At 44.7% G+C, this 20,393-nt stretch overlaps 2 protein-coding genes across 2 annotated transcripts in view; one reads left to right on the top strand and one right to left on the bottom strand.

Moving 5' to 3' along the window:
- The window catches only part of LOC308457999 (complement component C6-like), a 31,799-nt gene extending 22,485 nt beyond the window's left edge, over positions 1–9,314 (top strand). The window contains exons 15-18 of the mRNA XM_080972448.1: positions 567–758; positions 1,249–1,339; positions 3,011–3,252; positions 9,051–9,314. Of these exons, the coding sequence (XP_080828574.1) occupies positions 567–758; positions 1,249–1,339; positions 3,011–3,252; positions 9,051–9,232 (707 nt within the window). The 3' untranslated portion in view covers positions 9,233–9,314. The remainder of the gene's footprint in view (positions 1–566; positions 759–1,248; positions 1,340–3,010; positions 3,253–9,050) is intronic.
- Positions 9,315–10,460: 1,146 nt separating this feature from the next.
- C7 (complement C7) overlaps positions 10,461–20,393 on the bottom strand; it is a 36,000-nt gene continuing 26,067 nt past the window's right edge. Inside the window, exons 15-18 of the mRNA XM_080972516.1 lie at positions 20,177–20,368; positions 15,423–15,519; positions 14,012–14,196; positions 10,461–11,336 (exon numbers count right to left, since the gene is read on the bottom strand). Of these exons, the coding sequence (XP_080828642.1) occupies positions 11,149–11,336; positions 14,012–14,196; positions 15,423–15,519; positions 20,177–20,368 (662 nt within the window). The 3' untranslated portion in view covers positions 10,461–11,148. The remainder of the gene's footprint in view (positions 11,337–14,011; positions 14,197–15,422; positions 15,520–20,176; positions 20,369–20,393) is intronic.

The raw sequence follows: 20,393 nt of genomic DNA, 5'->3' as shown, positions 1-20,393 counted from the left end.
AATAGCTTGAGTGGAGAGTGGGGATGGGGAACCCGTGGCTTTCCAGATATTCCTTGGGACTCCACAACTCCCATCAGCCCCAGGCAGCATGGCCAATGGGCAGATGTGATGGGAATTATAGGCCACCAGTATCTAGAGGACCACAGATTCCCTGTCTCTGGTGTAAAGAATAGAAGTTAAGCTCTTTATCATCTACGGGCAGAATCCAACATTGTGGAAGCAGACTCAGACAATGGGTTTTCACATTCCTCCTCTCCACCACCTGCAGCCTCTCATGCACATCCAAAATCTGATCCAGAAGCTGCCCCCCCCCACTGCAGCGCAGATTTTCGGGCACAGAGGAATGTGAAGTCCCATTGTGTAGGCAGAAGTGTATTCCACACACAGACACACACACACACACACACACACACACACACACACACACTTAAGAGCATTGGGTGCAACATTTATCCCAGTTCTCCCATTACATTTTCAGGAAGTGAGATGTTTCCCACCTCCCACCACCCTTCATCCAAAGATCAACTTACTCATTCAGACATCCAAATTTATCTCTTAAACTCCAGTGTCGACTTGTTCCAGACCGCCTGTGTCCAATGATGTCAGAATCACCCCATTTAAATTCCAGTACCGGATTGGGGACATCATCCACCTGAGTTGCCCAGGTGGTCATGTTGTTACTGGCCAAAAGATGTACACCTGTGGGGCTGATCTATCATGGACACCTCCTGTTTTGACATCACTTACTTGCAAGGAAGGTAAGTCCCTACCAATGCCAGTCTCTGCACTCATGACATTAGGCTTCTTATGTATTCACCATTTACTGTATTTTCCTCACCCTGTGCTGAAGGCTTAGCAGGGGACAACCACTGGCTCTGAATCAAGCATGCACAAATTGTGAGACGATAAATCAAACACTGTCTACCAGCCAGGATATGGTGTCCCACTCAGGGCTCATTCAGTCCAGCTTGCTAGCCAGCTTGGGCCCGATGGGCTGTCAAACCTTCAATAGGCTGGTGGGCTGTGGGTTGTCCAGGACTGTTCTAAATGGAGATGAAAAACATCATATAAAAATAGCTGTGTTGGGAGGGGGTTGTATATGGTGGTCTTTGTTGACATCCCTAACTTCTGTTCTTCTTCCAGACTAGCTAGGATAATGAAACTTTGCTCACCTACTTGGCAGTCCACCGTGAAGCCTGTAGCTGTGAACTGCCAATATGTGATGCTTGCTTAATTCTTTTTCTTCAGATGGGCAGATGAATTCAAGAGGGAATTGTCCACTTGGACAAAAAGAGGTGGAGTCTCAGTGCGTTTGTATATCTGCTGAGGAGGACTGTGAGTAAGTAAGCCTGATGAAGTTAATTCTGACTAGAAGCCTGGTCTTGTGGCCTGGCGGTTGCTCAGCAATCTTCCTGTAGTTGCAGGACAGCAAAAGCAGGAGGTTTGTTGAGCTTCTGGTGGACCACATAATACACGTCTGATGTTGTGCATTCTGCCTCACAGATTATGATCTGCACCAAAGTTTATTTGGTGATAAGAATAGGGGTGTCCTGCAGCTTGTCTTCACTCCATCCTTCGTGCACCCATATTTATTTGTTACTACATTCATATCCTACCTTTTGGGTCCAGCAAATTTTGCATAGCCCTAAATAAACAAACACACACACCACAATCAAAGCTTAATAGTATTTAAAAAAATTAATCAACTGGACCTAATCAAATTAGACAGCAGCAATCAGGTAAAACCAACAGCAAGAAGAAGAAAAGCGACAAAGCAATTTGACAGAAGATGCTTCACAAAGAAAAACAGCCAGGAGGAAAACCATCTCAGATTCTGGGAGGTCACAAAGCTCTCTGAAACAACAATCTGATGTCAAAATGCCAAAAGAAACAGGGTAAATGTGTTGATGCTGTTGTTCTAAAGAAGAGGTTGTCAACCTTTTACCTTTTGGGGCCTGTGGGTGCATTGCAAACCTGTGAAACTTTCATAGGCTGCAAAACTGCAGCCAAGCACACACACTGCTACCTGTTCTCTTGGCTACAATAGACGAATTATTTCAGATCTAATTTCAGTATAGAGAGAGGACCCTGCGGGCATCAGGGAAGGCCACGGTGGGCACTTGTGTGCACGTGATCACCACACTGGCGACCTCTGTTAAAGTGTTGATGCCATTGTTCAAAAGGGTCTGCCCAGGGTAAGCCACCAGCACACACACACACACACACACACACACACACAAATGCTGTGAACCGCCCTGAGATCTATGGATAAAGGGCAGTATACAAATATAATAAATAAAATAAATAAATATTTTAATGATTCCCTTCAAAGTCCTGACTCCTCCTTATGGTGGCCATAAGCTGATGTTAAAGATAAGATCATAACAAGTGGAACAGGTGGCGGGGGAGCCTGGAGCTCTGTGATCTATGCAGGCATAATTGCACATCAACTTTCTGGAGGACTCTGAAATTCCCAATACCTGCAATCTCATGCTTAAATAAGGACTTTATGGAGAACTAGATGGTTGTGAAGGGAGATGCATTTCTATTCAGTGTAAAATAATAATAATAATAATAATAATAATAATAATAATAATAATAATAATAATTTTATACCCCGCCCATCTGGCTGGGTTTCCCCAGCCACTCTGGGCAGCTTCCAACAAAATATTGAAATACAATAATTATTGTGTAATTGTGAGGTGTGTAAGATGAATGCACCTGTCAAGAGTAATGATTACTTAGTTTTGTCCTAATGATAGATTAAGGGCATGAATTGGAGCCCAACACAAGCGCAGATACGAAGCAGCAAAGTCCTTGGCATCTCTTGAACTCTGGAATAGCTGTGAAAAGCCTGTGTACTGCTCTTTTCAGTGTAATTTTTTTTAAGCAGCAAAGGAAGATCAGGTGTTCTGGGGATGCATTAGTCTGTTAAAAGGCCACCTCAGAAAAGCAAGAAGAAACGGTGGGACCATATTGTATCCCAGCCCTCACCCTTATCTCTTGACAGTCTCTACTCTGAAGAGATCTGTGTGCTAGATGGGGCATCTGAACAAGCCCTTACAAAACCGAGCTGCCAGTATCTGGCTGAAAGGTGCAATGGCTCCGAACGGTTCCATTTCCTCCATTCTGGACCCTGCCGTGATGACACGCCTTTGAACTGGGCCGTCGAGAGGGCAAGCTTTTCAGCAAACAGCACAAAGAAAGAACCTTGTGGATATGATGTGTGCTATGACTGGGAAACATGTTCAGGTAAGTTTCTTGACCTGGAAGGATGAACTTTTTAAACGTAAAATGAAAGGCATGTTGAAAAGAGACAGTTAAGTGTTAAGAGAAAATATACAATTTTAGCTAATACGTAAATTATGAAACACTATAGATGCATGCTTTTATCATCAGAATCAGGGCTGGATTTAGGTTTGATGAGGCCTTAAGCTACTGAAGGTAATGAGGCCCTTTATATGTCCAACTGTCCTTTGTCAACAACAAATTGTCGCTGTTTTTTGTGTTGAATATATGCTATATGGTAATTTATGGACCTAATAGGTATCTAAAGCCATTTGCACATAACAAATAGGAGCCTGCCCAACACAAAACACTGTTGCTGTATGTAGGTTTTATTTTATTTGTTTTTTATCTTATATTTTGGAAAAGTATGTCCAGGTGTTTTTTCCTTTATTTTTTTTTTGGGGGGGGGGCCAAGAGAGTGATGCCCTGAGCTATAGCTTGTTTAGCTTATACGTAAATCCATGACTGGTCAGAATATAAATCCAAGTAATCACAGTGTGTGTGTGTAACAATTAATTGTATTAATTGATTATCACAATAACACTAATTTTCCTGTTGCTGTTTGGTCAAATTAGCTTGCAACTTAAAGTTTGCCTTTGCATCCAGTTCCTACAAACTGTGGTTTGTCCACAATCCAGGATTGCAAACCGTGAGTTTGGAACCCTGAACAATTAGAGTTGTAGAATCTGAGGTTGCCTCTGGTTAGGCAACTACACATGTGAAGCCTACTCCCTGCAGACTTTTGTGCAGTAAACTTGAGAATCCAGGAAGGAGAACGTGATGTCAGGGTGGGACTAATTGCTGCAGGCCCACTCCTTGCCTCTCTGCCATTTGATATGGGATATATTAATCCCCATATGGGGCTATGAGTCCCCATATGGCTCTCTTCCTTTAAATTCCTGGAAGTTTACCTTAATGAAAACATCACTTGGAAAAACAATATAACTCAGGTGGTTAGGAAGGCCCAACAGAGACTCCATTTTCTCAGGGTCTTGCGAAAGAACAATGTTACACAACAATTGATGACCTCCTTCTAAAAAGGTAAAGGGACCCCTGACCGTTAGGTCCAGTCACGGACGACTCTGGGGTTGCGGCGCTCATCTTGCTTTACTAGCCGAGGGAGCCAGCATACAGCTTCCGGGTCAGCATGTCTAAGCCGCATCTGGTGAACCAGAGCAGCACACAGAAACACCGTTTACCTTCCCGCTGCAGCAGTACCTATTTATCTACTTGCACTTGGACGTGCTTTTGAACTGCTAGGTTGGCAGGAGCTGGGACAGAGCAAAGGGAGCTCACCCCGTCGTGGGGATTCGACCTGTGACCTTTCGATTGGCAATCCCTAGGCTCAGTGGTTTAGACCAGTGTTCCCCAACCTTGGGCCTCCAGCTGTTTTTGGACTACAATTCCCATCATCCTTGACCACTGATCTTGCTAGCGAGGGATGATGGGAGTTGTAGTCCAAAAGCAGCTGGAGGCCCAAGGTTGGGGAACACTGGTTTAGACCACAGCACCACCTTTCTACCGGACCACAATAGAAAGTGTCCTCTCATATTGTATCACAGTGTGGTACGTTGGCTTGACAGCCACAGACAGAAAGTCTTTACAAAGGGTGGTGAACACAGCACATCATATCATGGGCTGTCCCCTGAGCCTGCTAGATGACATCACAAGGGATCGTTGCCTTAGGAGAGCGAGAAAAATTCTCAGGGACGATTCACACCCCGTCCAGCACCTCTTTAATCTTCTACCCTCGAGCAGGAGATATAGAAGTATAATCAGTTGTACCAACAGGCTAAAAAACAGTTTCTATCCGTGGGCTGTTAGGCTGCTGAATGGAAAATAATATAGTGCAACTGACTTTCGGGGTTGGTGTGTTGTGCAACAAGCACACAGAGTGCAATGAGATTGAGTGTTTGTGTTGTGGGGGAGGCTCAGTTAATTTCACAGTACACAGGTTGTACATTGACAATAAAGGTATTATTATTATTATTACCGTCTTCAATGGATCCCCTTGCAAAGCACATTAATCTAACCTGGAGGTGGTAAGAGATTAACCCCCTCTAGCCACTGCTGTCACTTGGGCATATAAAAGTGCTCTCACCTTGTCAAGCTTGGTCCAAAAGTCACCTGCCTTTTGATTTGTCTGTTTGCTAGTGGGCGATCAACCTACAACTATTGAAATAATTTTGCTAATGCGTCTGCACTCCTCCACATACTTCCTGAGAGGTCAGTGGCACTGAAATCTAGAGGGCTTATTACTGAGTAGGGAAAAAATGTGGAGAGGGTCATGCTGTTTCATTTCCAAGACATTTCAAAATCATATTCTTAAATGAGGGGGGGGGGAACATGTGTGAGATCCATGTTTATTTATGGATTTCAGGGGGAAAGTGGCTGCAAGAAAATGCCTTTTTGGTTAGTACGTAGATCTCTGCAAAAACGAAGCCTTGTGTCAATGTTTGTTATGCAACTTGTTGTTCACTGTGCAACAGGGTGATAACAATTGTGGGTTTTCTCGTAAATTGCCTTGGCTGAGAACACATGAATAAGTTTTCTGCCAGGAAAAAGATGGTTTGTCTGGTTAAATTCTCCCTTCTCCCCCCTCCCCCAAGACGATCATCTTCCTTTTAGCCAGAAGCAGAAACCACTCTAGACGCTTTCACACCTGAAGCAAAACCGCACTCGCTCATCCTTCCAATTTGGATGAGAACTATTTTTCTTTATGAAAATAACATATAGTGATTGGAAGCAGAGAAATAATATTCCCTCTGCAGCTACAATCTGACTGCTACAGGGCAAGGCAGCCCTATGTAAAAGAGCTTGGTCTCAGTACTGTCATTAGACTGTTTCATTGATGGAAGCAACTTCCAGTTGCATCAGAAGAGATTAGAAAAACAAAACATTATACATTATTTACAAGTGGTGGTTCAAAATATTGACAAGGGAGGTGACACCTGATTTAAAGCAGCTAGTGCTGATGATTTCGCATTAGGAGAGTGAGCAGACACAGTGCTGCCTCCTCCAAATGTAGACACGTATTAGAAAGCTCTCGTTATAGGGCTGTATCCAACTGAGCCATAGAGTCAGGGCCGGCCTACCCATAAGGCAAGGTGAGGCAACTGCTTCAGGTGGCAAGATTCAGCGGGGCAGCCAATCCCAATGTCAATCTTTCTTCCTAACCCCCCTGTTCTTGATGTAGCTCTTCCGTCAACCCTTCTTCCCTGGACGGGAGGAGGAGCCATTCTGGGGTCTGCCTGAGGTTCCAAAATGTTGTGGGCCGGCCCTGCTCAGAGTAGACCCACTGAAATTAATTGACAACTGAGTTGAAATTAGTTGACCTTCAGTGAGTCTACTCTGGGTAAGACTAATGTCTGATACAGCCATGTTTTGTAGCAGATGAGAGTTTGCTGTTTTGCCTGTACTCGTAGTTTGCAGTCCTGGTTTGTAGCCAAACAAACCATTTCTGCTGGATTTCTCTCTCTCTCCTTCTCCTTCATAGCGGAGGCCAGGTGAACACCAGGCACTTACTGATACGACAGAGGTCACATCCCCAAAAGCAAGGCCATAGCAAGGCAAGTCAGGAGGGAGCTACCATAATAATAATAATAATAATAATAATAATAATAATTTATTATTTATACCCCGCCCATCTGGCTGGGCTTCCCCGGCCACTCTGGGCGGCTTCCAAAAGAATATTAAAATACTATAATACATCAAACATTAAAAGCTTCCCGAAACAGGGCTGCCTTCAGATGTCTGTTCCAACCAGGGCAAAAAGGCAGCTTGTCAGCACCCTGGAGAGCTCACAGGGAAGTATTCACTCAGAGTTATTGCCCCAACACCTTAGTGAGTTCTTATGAAGGCTGGCTGGCCTCAACTTCCTATTTACCCTGCCCCTTCTGAGGAACCATATTTTCATTTAAAGAGCAGTTGCCCTATTCTGACTTCTATGGCATGGAGGTGCTAAGGAGGTGCTAAGAGACCCCCGGGTATAGGGTGGTATATAAATCCAAATAATACTAATAATACTAATACTAATACTAATACTAATACTAATACTAATACTAATAATAATAATAATAATAATAATAATAGAATTGGAGGGCTGTACTCTGGCCTGGAAGGGTCTGTTAAGACCTGATAATCTGACGTTGGATTATCTGGGAGGAGGGTAAAGCGATTGCCTCAGCTCCTTCTGAGTCTGCCTCTGAGTCAGATGGAGGATTGTTGTCAGAGTATAACAGGTTTGGGTGCAAAAGCAAACTACGGTTTGTCACAAGCTATGCTCAGACTTTGTTATTAGTATTGTTGTTATTTTTGCACCATGTGCAGCGAGAAGAGGGAGGGAGTGTAGGACCCTGAAGCTTGTGCTGGCTTACTCTTGTCATGTCAGATTGCGGTGAGGGCATTGTGTCTGAATGGCCCCAAAGGCAAAATCCCAAGTTCTATTAAAAACTTTCTGCTAATGGAGGTGCAACTGATTTATTCCAGAAATAGGTGATGTGTATTTTAGCTGGTATTCCTAAATTAACCACCACTGCTGGCGTTGCAATTGAATGCCCTCAATGTGTCAAAATGAATGTGTGATATATGCTTGGAAGGAGGCCTTGACATGCAAAAGGAGCTTATGGATACCATTTCCATTATTATGTTATAATCAATTCGAAGATCATATTTGACGTGGTGTAATCCCCTATTTTTTACACTTTATATAGTGTGTAGGGTACCACTGAGCCTTGGGCTTGCCAATCAAAAGGTCAGCGGTTCGAATCCCCGCGACGGGGTGAGCTCCCGTTGCTCGGTCCCAGCTCCTGCCAACCTAGCAGTTCAAAAACACGCCAAAAATTGCAAGTAGATTAATAGGTACCACTCTGGCGGGAAGGTAAACGGTGTTTCTGTGTGCTGCTGTGGTGTCAGTGTTCCATTGTGCCAGAAGTGATCATGCTGGCCACATGACCCGGGAAAACTGTCTGTGGAGTGGACAAATGCTGGCTCCCTCGGCCTGTAAAGCGAGATGAGTGCCGCAACCCCAGAGTCGTTCGCGACTGGACTTAACTGTCAGGGGTCCCTTTACCTTTACCTCTCATGGAGGACACTGTGCTCCTTGGAGTAATTTGTCCACCTTTGGTTCCCAACCTGCACTCAGCTCTCTCCTGTGGCTCCTAGAAGCTGTCAGCATGCAACAGCAGCCACACCCCGGGAATGGTTTTGACTGGCCAGCTAAACCAGGTGAGGATAGCCGATGGGTCTCATACCCTCGGTGAGTTAGGACTTCTCCCTGTATGCAAAGACAGGCTCTGGAGGATGGAGCAGACGAAACCAGTAGTAGGTCCAGCAGTCAAGAAGGCTGTTTCTACACATACTAGAGGGGAGTGAGGAGCATATGGAGCTCATCAACTCTGAGTACCATTTGATGGAAAAGCAGATATAAGTTAAACCAATAACTAAGCAACAGCAAGAAAAGACTGTTGCTTCTTCTTTTTTTAAACTTTCCTGCTTGTGGGTTTCCTATAAGCATCTGGTTGGCCGCTGTAGAAAACAGGATGATGCACTGTATAAACCTTTGATCAGGTCGTGGAGAACCTTTGGCCTGAAAGATGCTGCTGAACTACAACTCCCATCATCCCAGGCCATCAGCCATGTTTGTTGGGGATGATGTCATTGTATTTCAGCAGCATCTGGGGGCCAGAAAGTGATCCACCCCTGCTCTGAACAAGCAAACAGAAATCATGCTCAGCTGACCCGAAGCCATTTCCCATTCACAGAAACGGAATCACGGTGTACCTGCTTGCTTCCAAACCAGTGCCCAAAGGATGAGGGCCACCTTTACTGCATCCAGACCAGAAGAGGGCGTTCAAAGAGGACATACACCCTCTGTGCATTGGGGGCCATGAAATGCACCAAGATGAAGGTGGAATCCTTTCATCCTGGGAACTGCTTGCCTTAAAATAGACGTCAAAACTCATCTCCTTATGGACAGACATATTTCGGTAGCATGGTATATTCAGAATAAATATCAATGGACGTTAGTACTTTGGTATCAATATATGACAATCACTGAAGTAAGGAGTGCTTTACATATGTCCTAAGAGTACAGCACTGCTGAAGATTTCAGAACTGTCTTTTTCAACCATTCATTAGGTGGAATGGGTGTGTGTGATGAAATGAATCCCTCCCCAAAAATATTGAGGGATATGAGATGGAGTTGCCATTTACCTTACTTAAACTTAGGATGTAGCTAAAGTTTTTCTTTCTTCCTTTAAGCTCAATGCTCTCTCTCTGCTGCTTCCCACTGGCCACATTCCCTTTACAGTCGTACCTTGGAAGTCAAACGGAATCTGTTCTGGAAGTCCGTTCAACTTCCAAAACATTCAGAAACCAAAGCATGGCTCCTGCAGCCCGTTGGAAGCTGTGCCGGATGTTCGGCTTCCGAAAATCATTCGCAAACTGGAACACTCACTTTTGATTTTTGATCGTTCGGGAGCCAAGGTGTTTGAGATCCAAGGTACGACTGTACTGTCTTAAGAGTAAGGCTACATCATGTTGCATCACCCCCAAGGCATTCTGGGAAGTTAATTTATATCTCACCTTTCCTCCCAAAGGAGCCCAGGGTGGCAAACAACGTTATAAAACAATTCCAAGGGGATTATGAACAGGAATCACACCAAAGCCTTTTTTAAAAAACAAACAAACACAACAACCATTATTTATTGATACAAGATAAGTCATGATCTTTGAGTATTTCAGGATGGCCGACAAAGTCTGGCTCTGTACAGTCCATCTGCTTGCTTTAAGACAATATGAAATAAGTGTTCTGGGTTATTGCTGGCTTGAGACAGCTAAAGACCTGCTAAGCAAAATGTACTACCATACTCTAACACAGTCATCTTCAACTTCTCCAAACCCAGTTTAAGCATCAACTTGCAGCAGAAGGGTCCTCTAGTAATCTCAGTCATGGACTTCCTGTATGTCCAACTTTCTTTGTTTTCCTCTTTCACTCTCTTTCTTCTCGGTTTCCCCACCCAACTTCTCCCTCTTTCCTCTCTTAAAAGACAGCAAACCTTCCAATAAATAAGCCAGTTAAATGGTGGAGTTGCCACCTGTGTGATCAGCCATATTGGTCAGTTGACGTCCAAGTGCTCTAGAATCTGGCATAGTCAAGAAGCAGAGCTAACTGTGAGCCTATGGAGATATTCTTGGGCATTTATTAAATTTATATCTGAACCTTCCTCCCAAAGGAGACCAGAGAAGAAGAGAGGGGAGGCCTGGTTTTCCATGGGTGAGTCAGTAAGTGCAGAGAACAATTCAATAGCACATCACTAGTTTCCTCAGATGCCCTCCTTTACTTTCTCCCATACCAATGAACAGCTGCCATTTACCACCACAGGAAAAAGTAAAGTGCCATACTTAAGTACACATCTGAAGTATGAATAAAATCTATCCTGTGTTTGACACTGGGTGGGCTGCTCCTCTATGACAGCCATCGGGGGGGGGGGGGGATGCACTCCCCCCCATATGTCCTTGAAATAAACAAGCCTTCTCTTCCCCTATCACCTACAAAGTTATATCCATTTTGCTAGTTTTAATAATCCTCATCCCACCATTCTCCTGACCCTTTACTTTTTTATTTTATTTAGAAGAACATATAAACTGCTTAATCAAATGATTCCTAAGCAGGGTAGATAAAACAAAATAAAACAATTCTCAATAATATACAAATGTAATCAACAAAAACCAACAAGTATACATAACTGAGATATATGCCCCAGAGAGACTTGGCCAAAGGTTGCAGCAGTAATGTAATACAGTGTATAACACACTGGAAAGCCGAGTGGTTATCCTAGTGCAATAAGCAAACATAGACTAGGGATTTTGTACATCGCACGGTCTTATGCTAACAACAGTGATGTTCTCCCCCTGGCACTTGAGGATGCCAGCCTCGCATTCAGTCATGGTCTGCTGCGCGACCCTTCCTTCCACTTCAACGCAAATGCTTATTCCTGCGTCACCGCATTGTCCAGCTTCTTTGCACGTGCACTGGTTGGTTGGATCTAAACAACCGCCACAAATGAGAAAAATTAAACAATAGTGAATGAGACAGTAATTCACCGAACGACCTGGATTAACAAGCAGCTACAGGAAGACCAAAAGAAGCCAACTTCGCAGGTGTTCCTTTTATCCTCCCCAGCACCAATGCAAGGTTTGGGGCTGGTTTGGGGAAGCTCAGCCGCTCAGGCAGATGATATACAGCCTCAGCGGGACTCAACCATCTCCCAGAGTCTCTTGGAGACAGCTGCTTCTGCAAGGAGGAGGGGGGCCTGATGTTTAAACACTGCACCTCTCCTTATCTCAGCTAGATGCCTCTCTCCCACTTTATTGATACAAGATAAGTCAAGACCTTTGAGTATTTCAGGTTGGCTGACAAAGTCTGGCTCTGTACAGTCCATCTGCTTGCTTTAAGACAATATGAAATAAGTGTTGTGTTACTGCTGGCTTGAGACAGCTAAAGACCTACCAAACAAAATGCACTGCCATACTCTAACACAGTCATCTTCAACTTCTTCAAAACCACTCTAAGCTTCAACTTGCAGCAGAGGGGTCCTCTAGTCATCTCAATCATGGAACTCCAAATCTTTAACCATATACTGTATGTCCAACTTTCTCTGTTTTCCTCTTTCAGTCTCTTTCTTCTCTCAGCTTTTCTTGCAGTTTCCCCACCCAACCTCTCCCTCTTTCCTCTCTCAAAAGACAGCAAACCTTTCAGTAAATAAGCCAGTTAAATGGTGGAGTTGCCACCTGTGTGATCAGCCATATTAGTCAGTTGACGTCCAAGTGCTCTAGAATCTGGCATAGTCACACAGCCCACTCCTACGTTCTGCACGGGGGGCGTGGCGTTGGGCACCACAGGGGTCGGTAGGGCAGCATGGGAATTTCCAATGCGGCACAGCAACTTTGATTTCCTAAAAAAAAGGCTCAGTAACTTTGCACCGCCCCAGGTGCTGATTTAAAGATCACTCTGCAAATATCAGGCAGAGTGTATTATCTCCTGAAATGATCAGCAAACAAACCTTGCAGGTCACTTCCTGCAGCTTGCCAGGACAGATCTAGCCCTGAGCCACGCCTACTTTGAAGTGCAGGGTTGCAGTTAAGTTTTGGTTTTGCACAAATTGCCAGTGTATGTGTGTAGAAGAGGGAGCAATCTAGAGTGAAATTCATGTGGGGTACAAGGAGCCATCAATGAATTACATGGGTGCAGTGGGTGTTTTGTGTCATATTCTATCTTATTACTGTTGTAAGCTGAGATGGACAGATAATTTATTACGGTCAAAGACCAGCTTACATAACATAACACAATAAAAACAGAGTTCATAAAGATAAAATATACAATCGGAGCAGATTGCAGCAATAGCTCATGTGTTAAAATTGTTGTAAGCTGTATTTTTTCTGCTGCTCAGTACGTTGTTCAGCCTTGGGTAAGTTTTACTCATCAAAGCATCCTGGAAATATTTTAAAATAAATAATTCTTTAACACCCTCCCCTTCTATGCTGAGCCTGCAACATGAGAATGGGCCTTCTCTGCAGTGGCTCCCAGTCTGTGGAATGCTCTCCCCAGGGAAGATCGCCTGGTGCCTTCACTATACACCTTTAGGCACCAGGCAAAAACGTTCCTTTTTAACCAGGCCTTTGCCTGACCTGATCTACATCCTATACTCTTTTTAAAATGCTGGCTCCTTTTAGGGTGTTTTTTTTATTGGGTTGCTGTTTGTATTTTGATTTTATGTATGTGATCCTTCATGTCAACCACCCTGAGACCTTCGGGTATAGAGCAGTATAGAAATAAAACAACAACAACAACAACTCCCTTACCTGTACATACTAGGGTCCAATCAGGCAACTGGGTTTTAAATGAAAAACACCCGCTTCTATAAAGTGAACATAATTTGTAGTTTGGTTCAAAGAATGTTCCCTAGAACCCTGCAGTGCGGGTGTACTGGTATTCCTCAGCAAGCAAATCAATGAGAAAAGTAAGTTTGAAGACCACCATTGTACACTTCATCCTATAGCTAACCTTTGCTCTCATCTCTGGTAACAAATCATAATTTTCCTTCTCCATAGTTCTGAAGCTCTCTGCCAGAAACAGAGGAAATGCCCCAGCTAACTCTGGGGAGGGTAACCTTAAGATAGTAAAGGTAAAGGAACCCCTGACCATTAGGTCCAGTCATGGACAACTCTGGGGTTGCAGTACTCATCTCGCTTTACTGGCCGAGGGAGCTGGCGTACAGCTTCTGGGTCATGTGGCCAGCATGACTAAGCTGCTTCTGGCAAACCAGAGCAGTGCACAGAAACGCTGTTTACCTTCCCACCAGAGTGGTACCTATTTATCTACTTGCACTTTGATGTGCTTTTGAACTGCTAGGTTGGCAGGAGAGGGACTGAGCAACGGGAGCTCACCCCGTCGCGGGGATTCGAACCGCCGACCTTGATTGGCAAGCCCTAGGCTCTGTGATTTAACCCACAATGCCACCTGCGTCCCAACCCTAAGATAACTCTGCACTAAATCTAGAAGGTCAACCACATATTTTTTTCTTCAATCCAAGCTTGTTCCTGCTATTCCCAGTAAATCACATTTAGAAGTACCGGGGTGGGGTGGGAAGCAAGTGCACCCACAAATTGAATTATCTGGTCAGGAATTTGGGTGCAGAAGGATGTTGGGGAAACCTCTTACCATGACATGTCTCCCACAGCTGGCATGAGCCACAAGGTCTTGTGGATGCAGCAGGAGTCCTGCAGGTTTCCTTGCTGACCAAAGCATATTGCCTGCCCATGCACTCCAATGCATGTAGCTTGCAGATGGTTAGCCATGTGCTTCTCTTGGTTCTTTGGTCTGTAGCACAGATGTCCAGGGAAGAGCTAGGAGGAAAAGCAAGAAATCACACTATTGACAGGGGGCTGAAATTTACAGCAGGAATCTGCAGCCTTCCAAGATGTTGTTTGACACCAACTCCCATCAGCCCCAACAAGAGTAGCAAATGGTGAGGGCTTTTTTATTTTTTTGAATTTATACCTCATAAACAGAACACATTCTAAAAACCAACAAAGCAAAAACATTTAAAAACAGTTAAAATATTCCGAAAAGAATTAAAAACCTACAAGTTAAAACACCCTAAAAGCAGTTGTGGTTAAAAACAATGATCCCAGGGTTGGCAGGAACAGTATTCTTCAGCCACCAAATGCCTGAGTAAACATGGATGTTTTCAAATCCCTCCTGAAAGTTGATAAAAGGGGAAACAGACATACCTCGATAGGGAGGGCATTTCACAATTGGGGGACCACCACTGGAAAGGCCCTGTGCTAAGTCTGCGCCAACCAGCATGATGGGAGTTGTAGCTCAACAAAAACTGAAAGGTGACAGGTTACCTATCCCTGCTTTACGGGGACAGCCTGCACAATTTGTGACCCACAAAGCCAAATGCTTCCCATCAACCAGAATTCTCTACAGTCCACACAGCAAAATAATGATGTGTGGACAGTTCAGTATAAACCCGTCAATGACATGTTGCAGAATATACCCACACAAAAAATACACCCAGCAGTCTGGAGGGGCCCTTAGGAATAAACTTAAAAGAAGAATGTCAGGTTGGGCACACATTACTTGACAGAGATTCCCAATATCACAGGACGGATTCTCCAGCGCTTCAGCAGAAAAAGGGAATCAAATTATTTATTACTTATCTGACTAGCATCCCCCAAATAAAAACCATCCATTTTTATTTCACATGCTCACTTGCCTTTGTTAGAAAAAGGTCCCTGCAGGATCTAAGGTAACTCGCTGCCACACTTCCAAATCTCCAGAATATATGTTTTTGTCTCCTTTTCTCTCCCTGTTTTACACAACCAAAGCCCTCTTTCCCTTTTCTGTTCTTTTAGCCAAGCTATCTCTCTACTAATACCAAACGACAGCTCCATCAAGGCAGGTAAAAAGATGAAAAGGACTAAAGTGGGACAGGGCTGAGAAAATGGTATTTTATTGCTAGCAAAGCTCGCTTTATTTCTCCAAAGCTTTCTAATCTGTCATGGGCTCATGCCCTTGGAGGCTTTAGCTTTCTAACAGAAATGAGATACCTATGGCAACTCACCCACATTCATACGGCATCTTACACACACATTTTGCCTCTTGGGCTTTCTCCCATGGCTGGCATTCAGGGGCAACTGGCCCAGTATCTGTGCTGGGAACTGAGGAGAAAGAAGAAACAGAAGATCTAGAATGGAATGAGCAGACAGGCCAGAGATTATCTTGATAGCCCTGGCAGAGCCGACAATGTTCCTTCCTGCTTTGTTTTCTCTGGAGTTGGGTGGCGAGGCATTTCCTCTCCCTCGATCTCAGTGCCAGCAGCGGCAATTTTATTATCGAGTCTCCGCAGCCATACACGGTGACAAGGCTTCTCGAAGCGCTCTCCCCTCCTGACAATCCCCAGTCACAAAATGAGCCTGGCGCATGGCTAATTTCGAAGGATGCCCTTTTAACTCTGTTAGCATGTTTGGTAAGACCTCGACACCATCCAAGCATTATGTGGGTTCGGCAGGAAGGGCCACATTTCAGTGGCAGGACATCTGCTTTGCATGCAGAAGGCCTCAGGTTCAATCTCCAAATTTGGGCTGGGAGTGTGATCCCTGCTTGAAACCCTGGAGAGCTGCTGGCAGTCAGTGTAGACAATGATATCTTTTATTTATTTCATAAAATTTATGCACCGCTTGATTGTAAAAAAAAAAAATTACCTAAAAGCAGTTTACTAAAGAGTTAAAACAATAAAACGATCCCCGAGGAAACAAAAATTGATGCAAAACTTTTGAAAAGTTAAAACAACAATAGGGCTAAAAAGCAGACCAAAACGCACATTAACTTCCTACATCTCTTGATAGGCTTGTCAAAACAATAGTATATTATTATTATTAATGATAATAAGAATAAGAATACCCCATCCATCTGGCTGGGTTTCCCCAGCCACTCTGGGCTGCTCCCAACTGAATATTAAAAACACAATACAGCATTAAACATTAAAAACATTAAAGAGGGGTGCCTTCAGATGTCTTCTAAAAGTCAGATAGTTGCTTATTTCCTTGATATCTGATGGGAGGGTGTTCCACAGGGTGGGAGCCACCACCAAGAAGGCCCTCTGCCTGGTTCCCTGTAACCTCACTTCTCGCAGTGAGGGAACCGCCAGAAAGCCCTCAGAGCTGGACCTCAGTGTCCAGGCAGAACGACGGGGGTGGAGATGCTCCTTCAAGTTGTGTTGTCAGCAGGTGCCAAAAAGAGCACAGTGAAGGTGCCTGCCTGATTTCCATAGGCAGGGATTTTCAAAGGGTAGATGCAACCACCCTAAAAGATTGAATTCTCGCAAATGTGGAAAGGGTGTTTTGTGGTACCTGTGTCAATTCCGCTGATCGAAGCAGCCAAGGAGGCACATATGGGGCAAGGCGATCTCACAGGTAAACTGGCCCCCTGGTTGTTAAGGCCTTTATATACTGATAGTAACACCTTGAGCTTGGCCCAGTTGCAAATCAGTGCAATGAACAAGATGGAGCCAGTGGTCTGACTCGCTATAAGGCAGCGTTCTATGTTCCTCTCAGTCGGTGGGCTTTGCTGGAAGGAAAGCCGTTTGGGAATGGGGCCTCAGTTTCCCTCTCTTTCCCTGGGCTGGGAGCAAGTGTGGAAGAAGAACAGCCAGCCAGCTCAAAACAAACAGTGGTCTGATTTGCTTTCTGCAAGAATCCAAAGAAATGGCACTGGCGGCCCTGCTAGAAACCTGATGGGAAAGGAAGATCGGCTGCGAATGCTAATGCTGTGCACCTTCTAGCCTACGCTCAGCCTGTAAACAAAACCATCTATCAGAAAGACGCCATAAGACTCCGGTGACCTTTGCTCCAAGAAGAGATGCATGCCGAGTCCCCACTCCTGAGATTTCTTGGAGATTGGGGGCGCACATAGCAATACAGAAGGACAACCACCAAAGGACCAGGAAAAGAAACTGCACAAATTTGATGCTTGACGACTGGCCTGTTTGTGGCCTTTTCTGTTACTGAACCTCCGGTCCTGAGTTATTTCTACTTGAAATGTAATCCCAATCCATCAAAACATAATTAAAATCCTCCCCCTTTGCAGCCTCTGGAGCGACTAGACCTGTCTTTTCCCTCTGGTTTTACAATGAGGAGGAAATCTATTGATTTTTTTCCTTCACAGTACCGTGACTCAAAAAGGCCAATTATGTTTACTTTAGAAGCTCTCACAAACACAGTTAATGCAGCCCATTCATTTTTAATATACCTGTTTTAAGGCAACTCATTTCTTTTGTGAACTTTTTTTAAAAAGGCATTCTCTTTCTTCATCACTGATGCTTCTCTCTGCCCACACGGTACTGAAAGGGTTAACAACTGACAACCTTGGGCTGAATTTAACCATCTAGCACAGGAGTAGCCAACGCGGTGCCCTCCAGTTGTTGCTGCACTACAACTCCCATCACCCCTGATCATTAGCTATGCTGGCAGGGGCTGATGGGAGTTGTAGTACAACAGCATCTGGAGGGCATCACGTTGGCTAACCCTGATATAGCAGCGGTCATGGGGCAAATTCCAACATGAGGAGGGGAGGGGAAGTTTGGAGCCAAATTATAGGTATCTCCTCCTCCCAGTATACTTTTGAATTGAATCCCAAACCTTCTGAACTGGATCCATAACTGGAAACAGAGGGAGCTGTCTCATACAGAGTCAGTCCATTGGCTTCAGTATCGTTGACACTGAATGGCAGAAGCTGGTTTCAAGCTGGAGTCTTTCCTGAGACCTTTTGCATCCAAAGCAGGGGCTTTAGAACTGAGTTAGACGTTCAGAAGCTTCAGCCGGTACAGAATTCAGTGGCCAAGATGGTTGAAACATCCTGGCCCAACTGCACTGGCTGCCAATTAATTTCTCGGCCCAATTCAAAGCGCTGGTTTTGACCTATAAAACCTTAAACAGCTTAGGACCGCAAAAGAGGCAGTGTGGTGTAGTGGTTAAGAGCGGTAGTCTCGTAATCTGGTGAACTGGGTTTGCATTTCCGCTCCTCCACATGCAGCTGCTGGGTGACCTTGGGCTAGTCACACTTCTTTAAAGTCTCTCAGCCCCACTCACCTCACAGAGTGCTTGTTGTGGAGAAGGAAGGGAAAGGAGAATGTTAGCCGCTTTGAGACTCCTTCGGGTCTCAAAGCAGAATATCAAATCCAAACTCTTCTTCTACTTCAAGGCTTGCTTATCCCCGTATGAATTGACCTGGACCCTGCGATCATCATCTGAGGCCCATCTTCTTGGTGAGAGTTCTAGAGGGTGGCAACATGATAACGGGCCATTTCTGCAGTGGCTCCCCATTTGTGGAATTTTCTCCCTAAGGAGGTTTGCCTGGTGCCTTTGTTACATATCTTTAGGTGAAAAATGTTTCTCCATAACCAGGCCTTGGGCTGACTGGACTTTTTATGGCCTTTTAAATGTGTTTGGGGGGTGTCACTGGTTTGTTTTTGTTCTCGTTTTATTCTGTATTTTGTGTTTTCATTTTGTATTTTTATGTTGTGAACTGCCCTGGGATCTTCAGAGGAAGGGTGGTATAGAAATTTAATCAATCCATCATATACCTCCCCCATTCTGTGCTGCATCATTCTCTGGAGTTCTCCCCATCCTCCTCCTCTCACACTGTGCAACTTACCAGTGAAAAGAAGCATGGATTGTTGGGGGCGTAGGCGTCCAAGGAATGCCATAGCTGGGACTGAGGACATGGGTGCTATGGTGCGTTGTTACTGCACAATTTAGTAATGCTGGGAAGCAGAGGAAATGTAGTTCCCCTGGACCCTTGGATGCTGCAGCAAGTGCCCACTATAGTGCTCTGAAACTCAACCTTCTCCCATTGAAAATGAGGGAAAGAGAGGAGTTAAGCCTACCAGCTGACTCCAAATTGGTGGCATTACTATTATTATTATTATTATCATCATCAGCCCACCCAGGGCTTTTTTCAGGGGGAACTCAAAGGAACAGTACATTTCTGAGCACAACTCAAAGTGTTGATGCTGATCTTTAAAGCCCTAAACGGTCTTGGTCCAGTATACCTGAAGGAGCGTCTCCACCCCCATCATTCTGCCCGGACACTGAGGTCCAGCGCCGAGGGCCTTCTGGTGGTTCCCTCACTGCAAGAAGCCAAGTTACAGGGAACCAGGCAGAGGACCTTCTCAGTAGTGGCACCCGCCCTGTGGAACGCCCTCCCACCAGATGTCAAAGAGAAAAACAACTACCAGACTTTTAGAAGACATCTGAAGGCAGCCTTGTTTAGGGAAGCTTTGAATGTTTGATGGATCACTGTATTTTAATATTTTGTTGGAAGTCGCCCAGAGTGGCTGGGGAAGCCCATCCAGATGGGTGGGGTATAAATAATATATTATTATTATTATTATTATTATTATTATTATTATTATTATTACTCAGTTCCAGCACCTCTCAGGTAAGCACCATTGCCATTCTAAGAGAACAAAGGAGGTGTTCACAGTGAGTTCTGGCACCTCTTTTTCTAGAAAAACAACACTGATCCCACCCTTCCTAATAGCAGGAAGCAGCTCTTGCACACAGGCAAAAGTGACAAGACTTGCCTTCCTTCAAATGGGAGAAGACTCTCTGAAATCCAGTTAATGTCTCTGCACCCAGTGAATAGCTTTTGCGGTGCAGGGTGTTGTTAATTGGCTGAAACTGATCTGGTCTTAACATGCTCAGTTAAGTTTGGGTAGTGGAATGCTTCTCTGGAGGCCCACAGGAGTTGCTCTGAAGTTTCCAAAGAAAGATCAGGCTTCAAGTGCACCAAAAAAATTGCCCTAGAACTACGTACCTCTCCTCCGGCACTGGATATTGTTGACGTTAGGAGACCACTTCAGGGTGGGTTCGCACAAAAGGACAGCTGCTCCTTCCAACTGCGTGTCTTCTGGGCACGACAGCTTTACCTTCTCTCCAATCTGATACAACGGTTTCACTGGGTCTGCACTCAGTCCTCCTTCCAATGCAGGCAAGACACAAGCCGTTTCTAAGGAATAAAGAGGAGAAGCAAG

The sequence above is a fragment of the Podarcis pityusensis genome, assembly GCF_964106645.2.
Source record: "Podarcis pityusensis genome assembly, chromosome: 11".
In the NCBI taxonomy this organism is placed as follows: domain Eukaryota; kingdom Metazoa; phylum Chordata; class Lepidosauria; order Squamata; family Lacertidae; genus Podarcis; species Podarcis pityusensis.
This window is presented reverse-complemented; position numbering and strand designations above follow the sequence as displayed.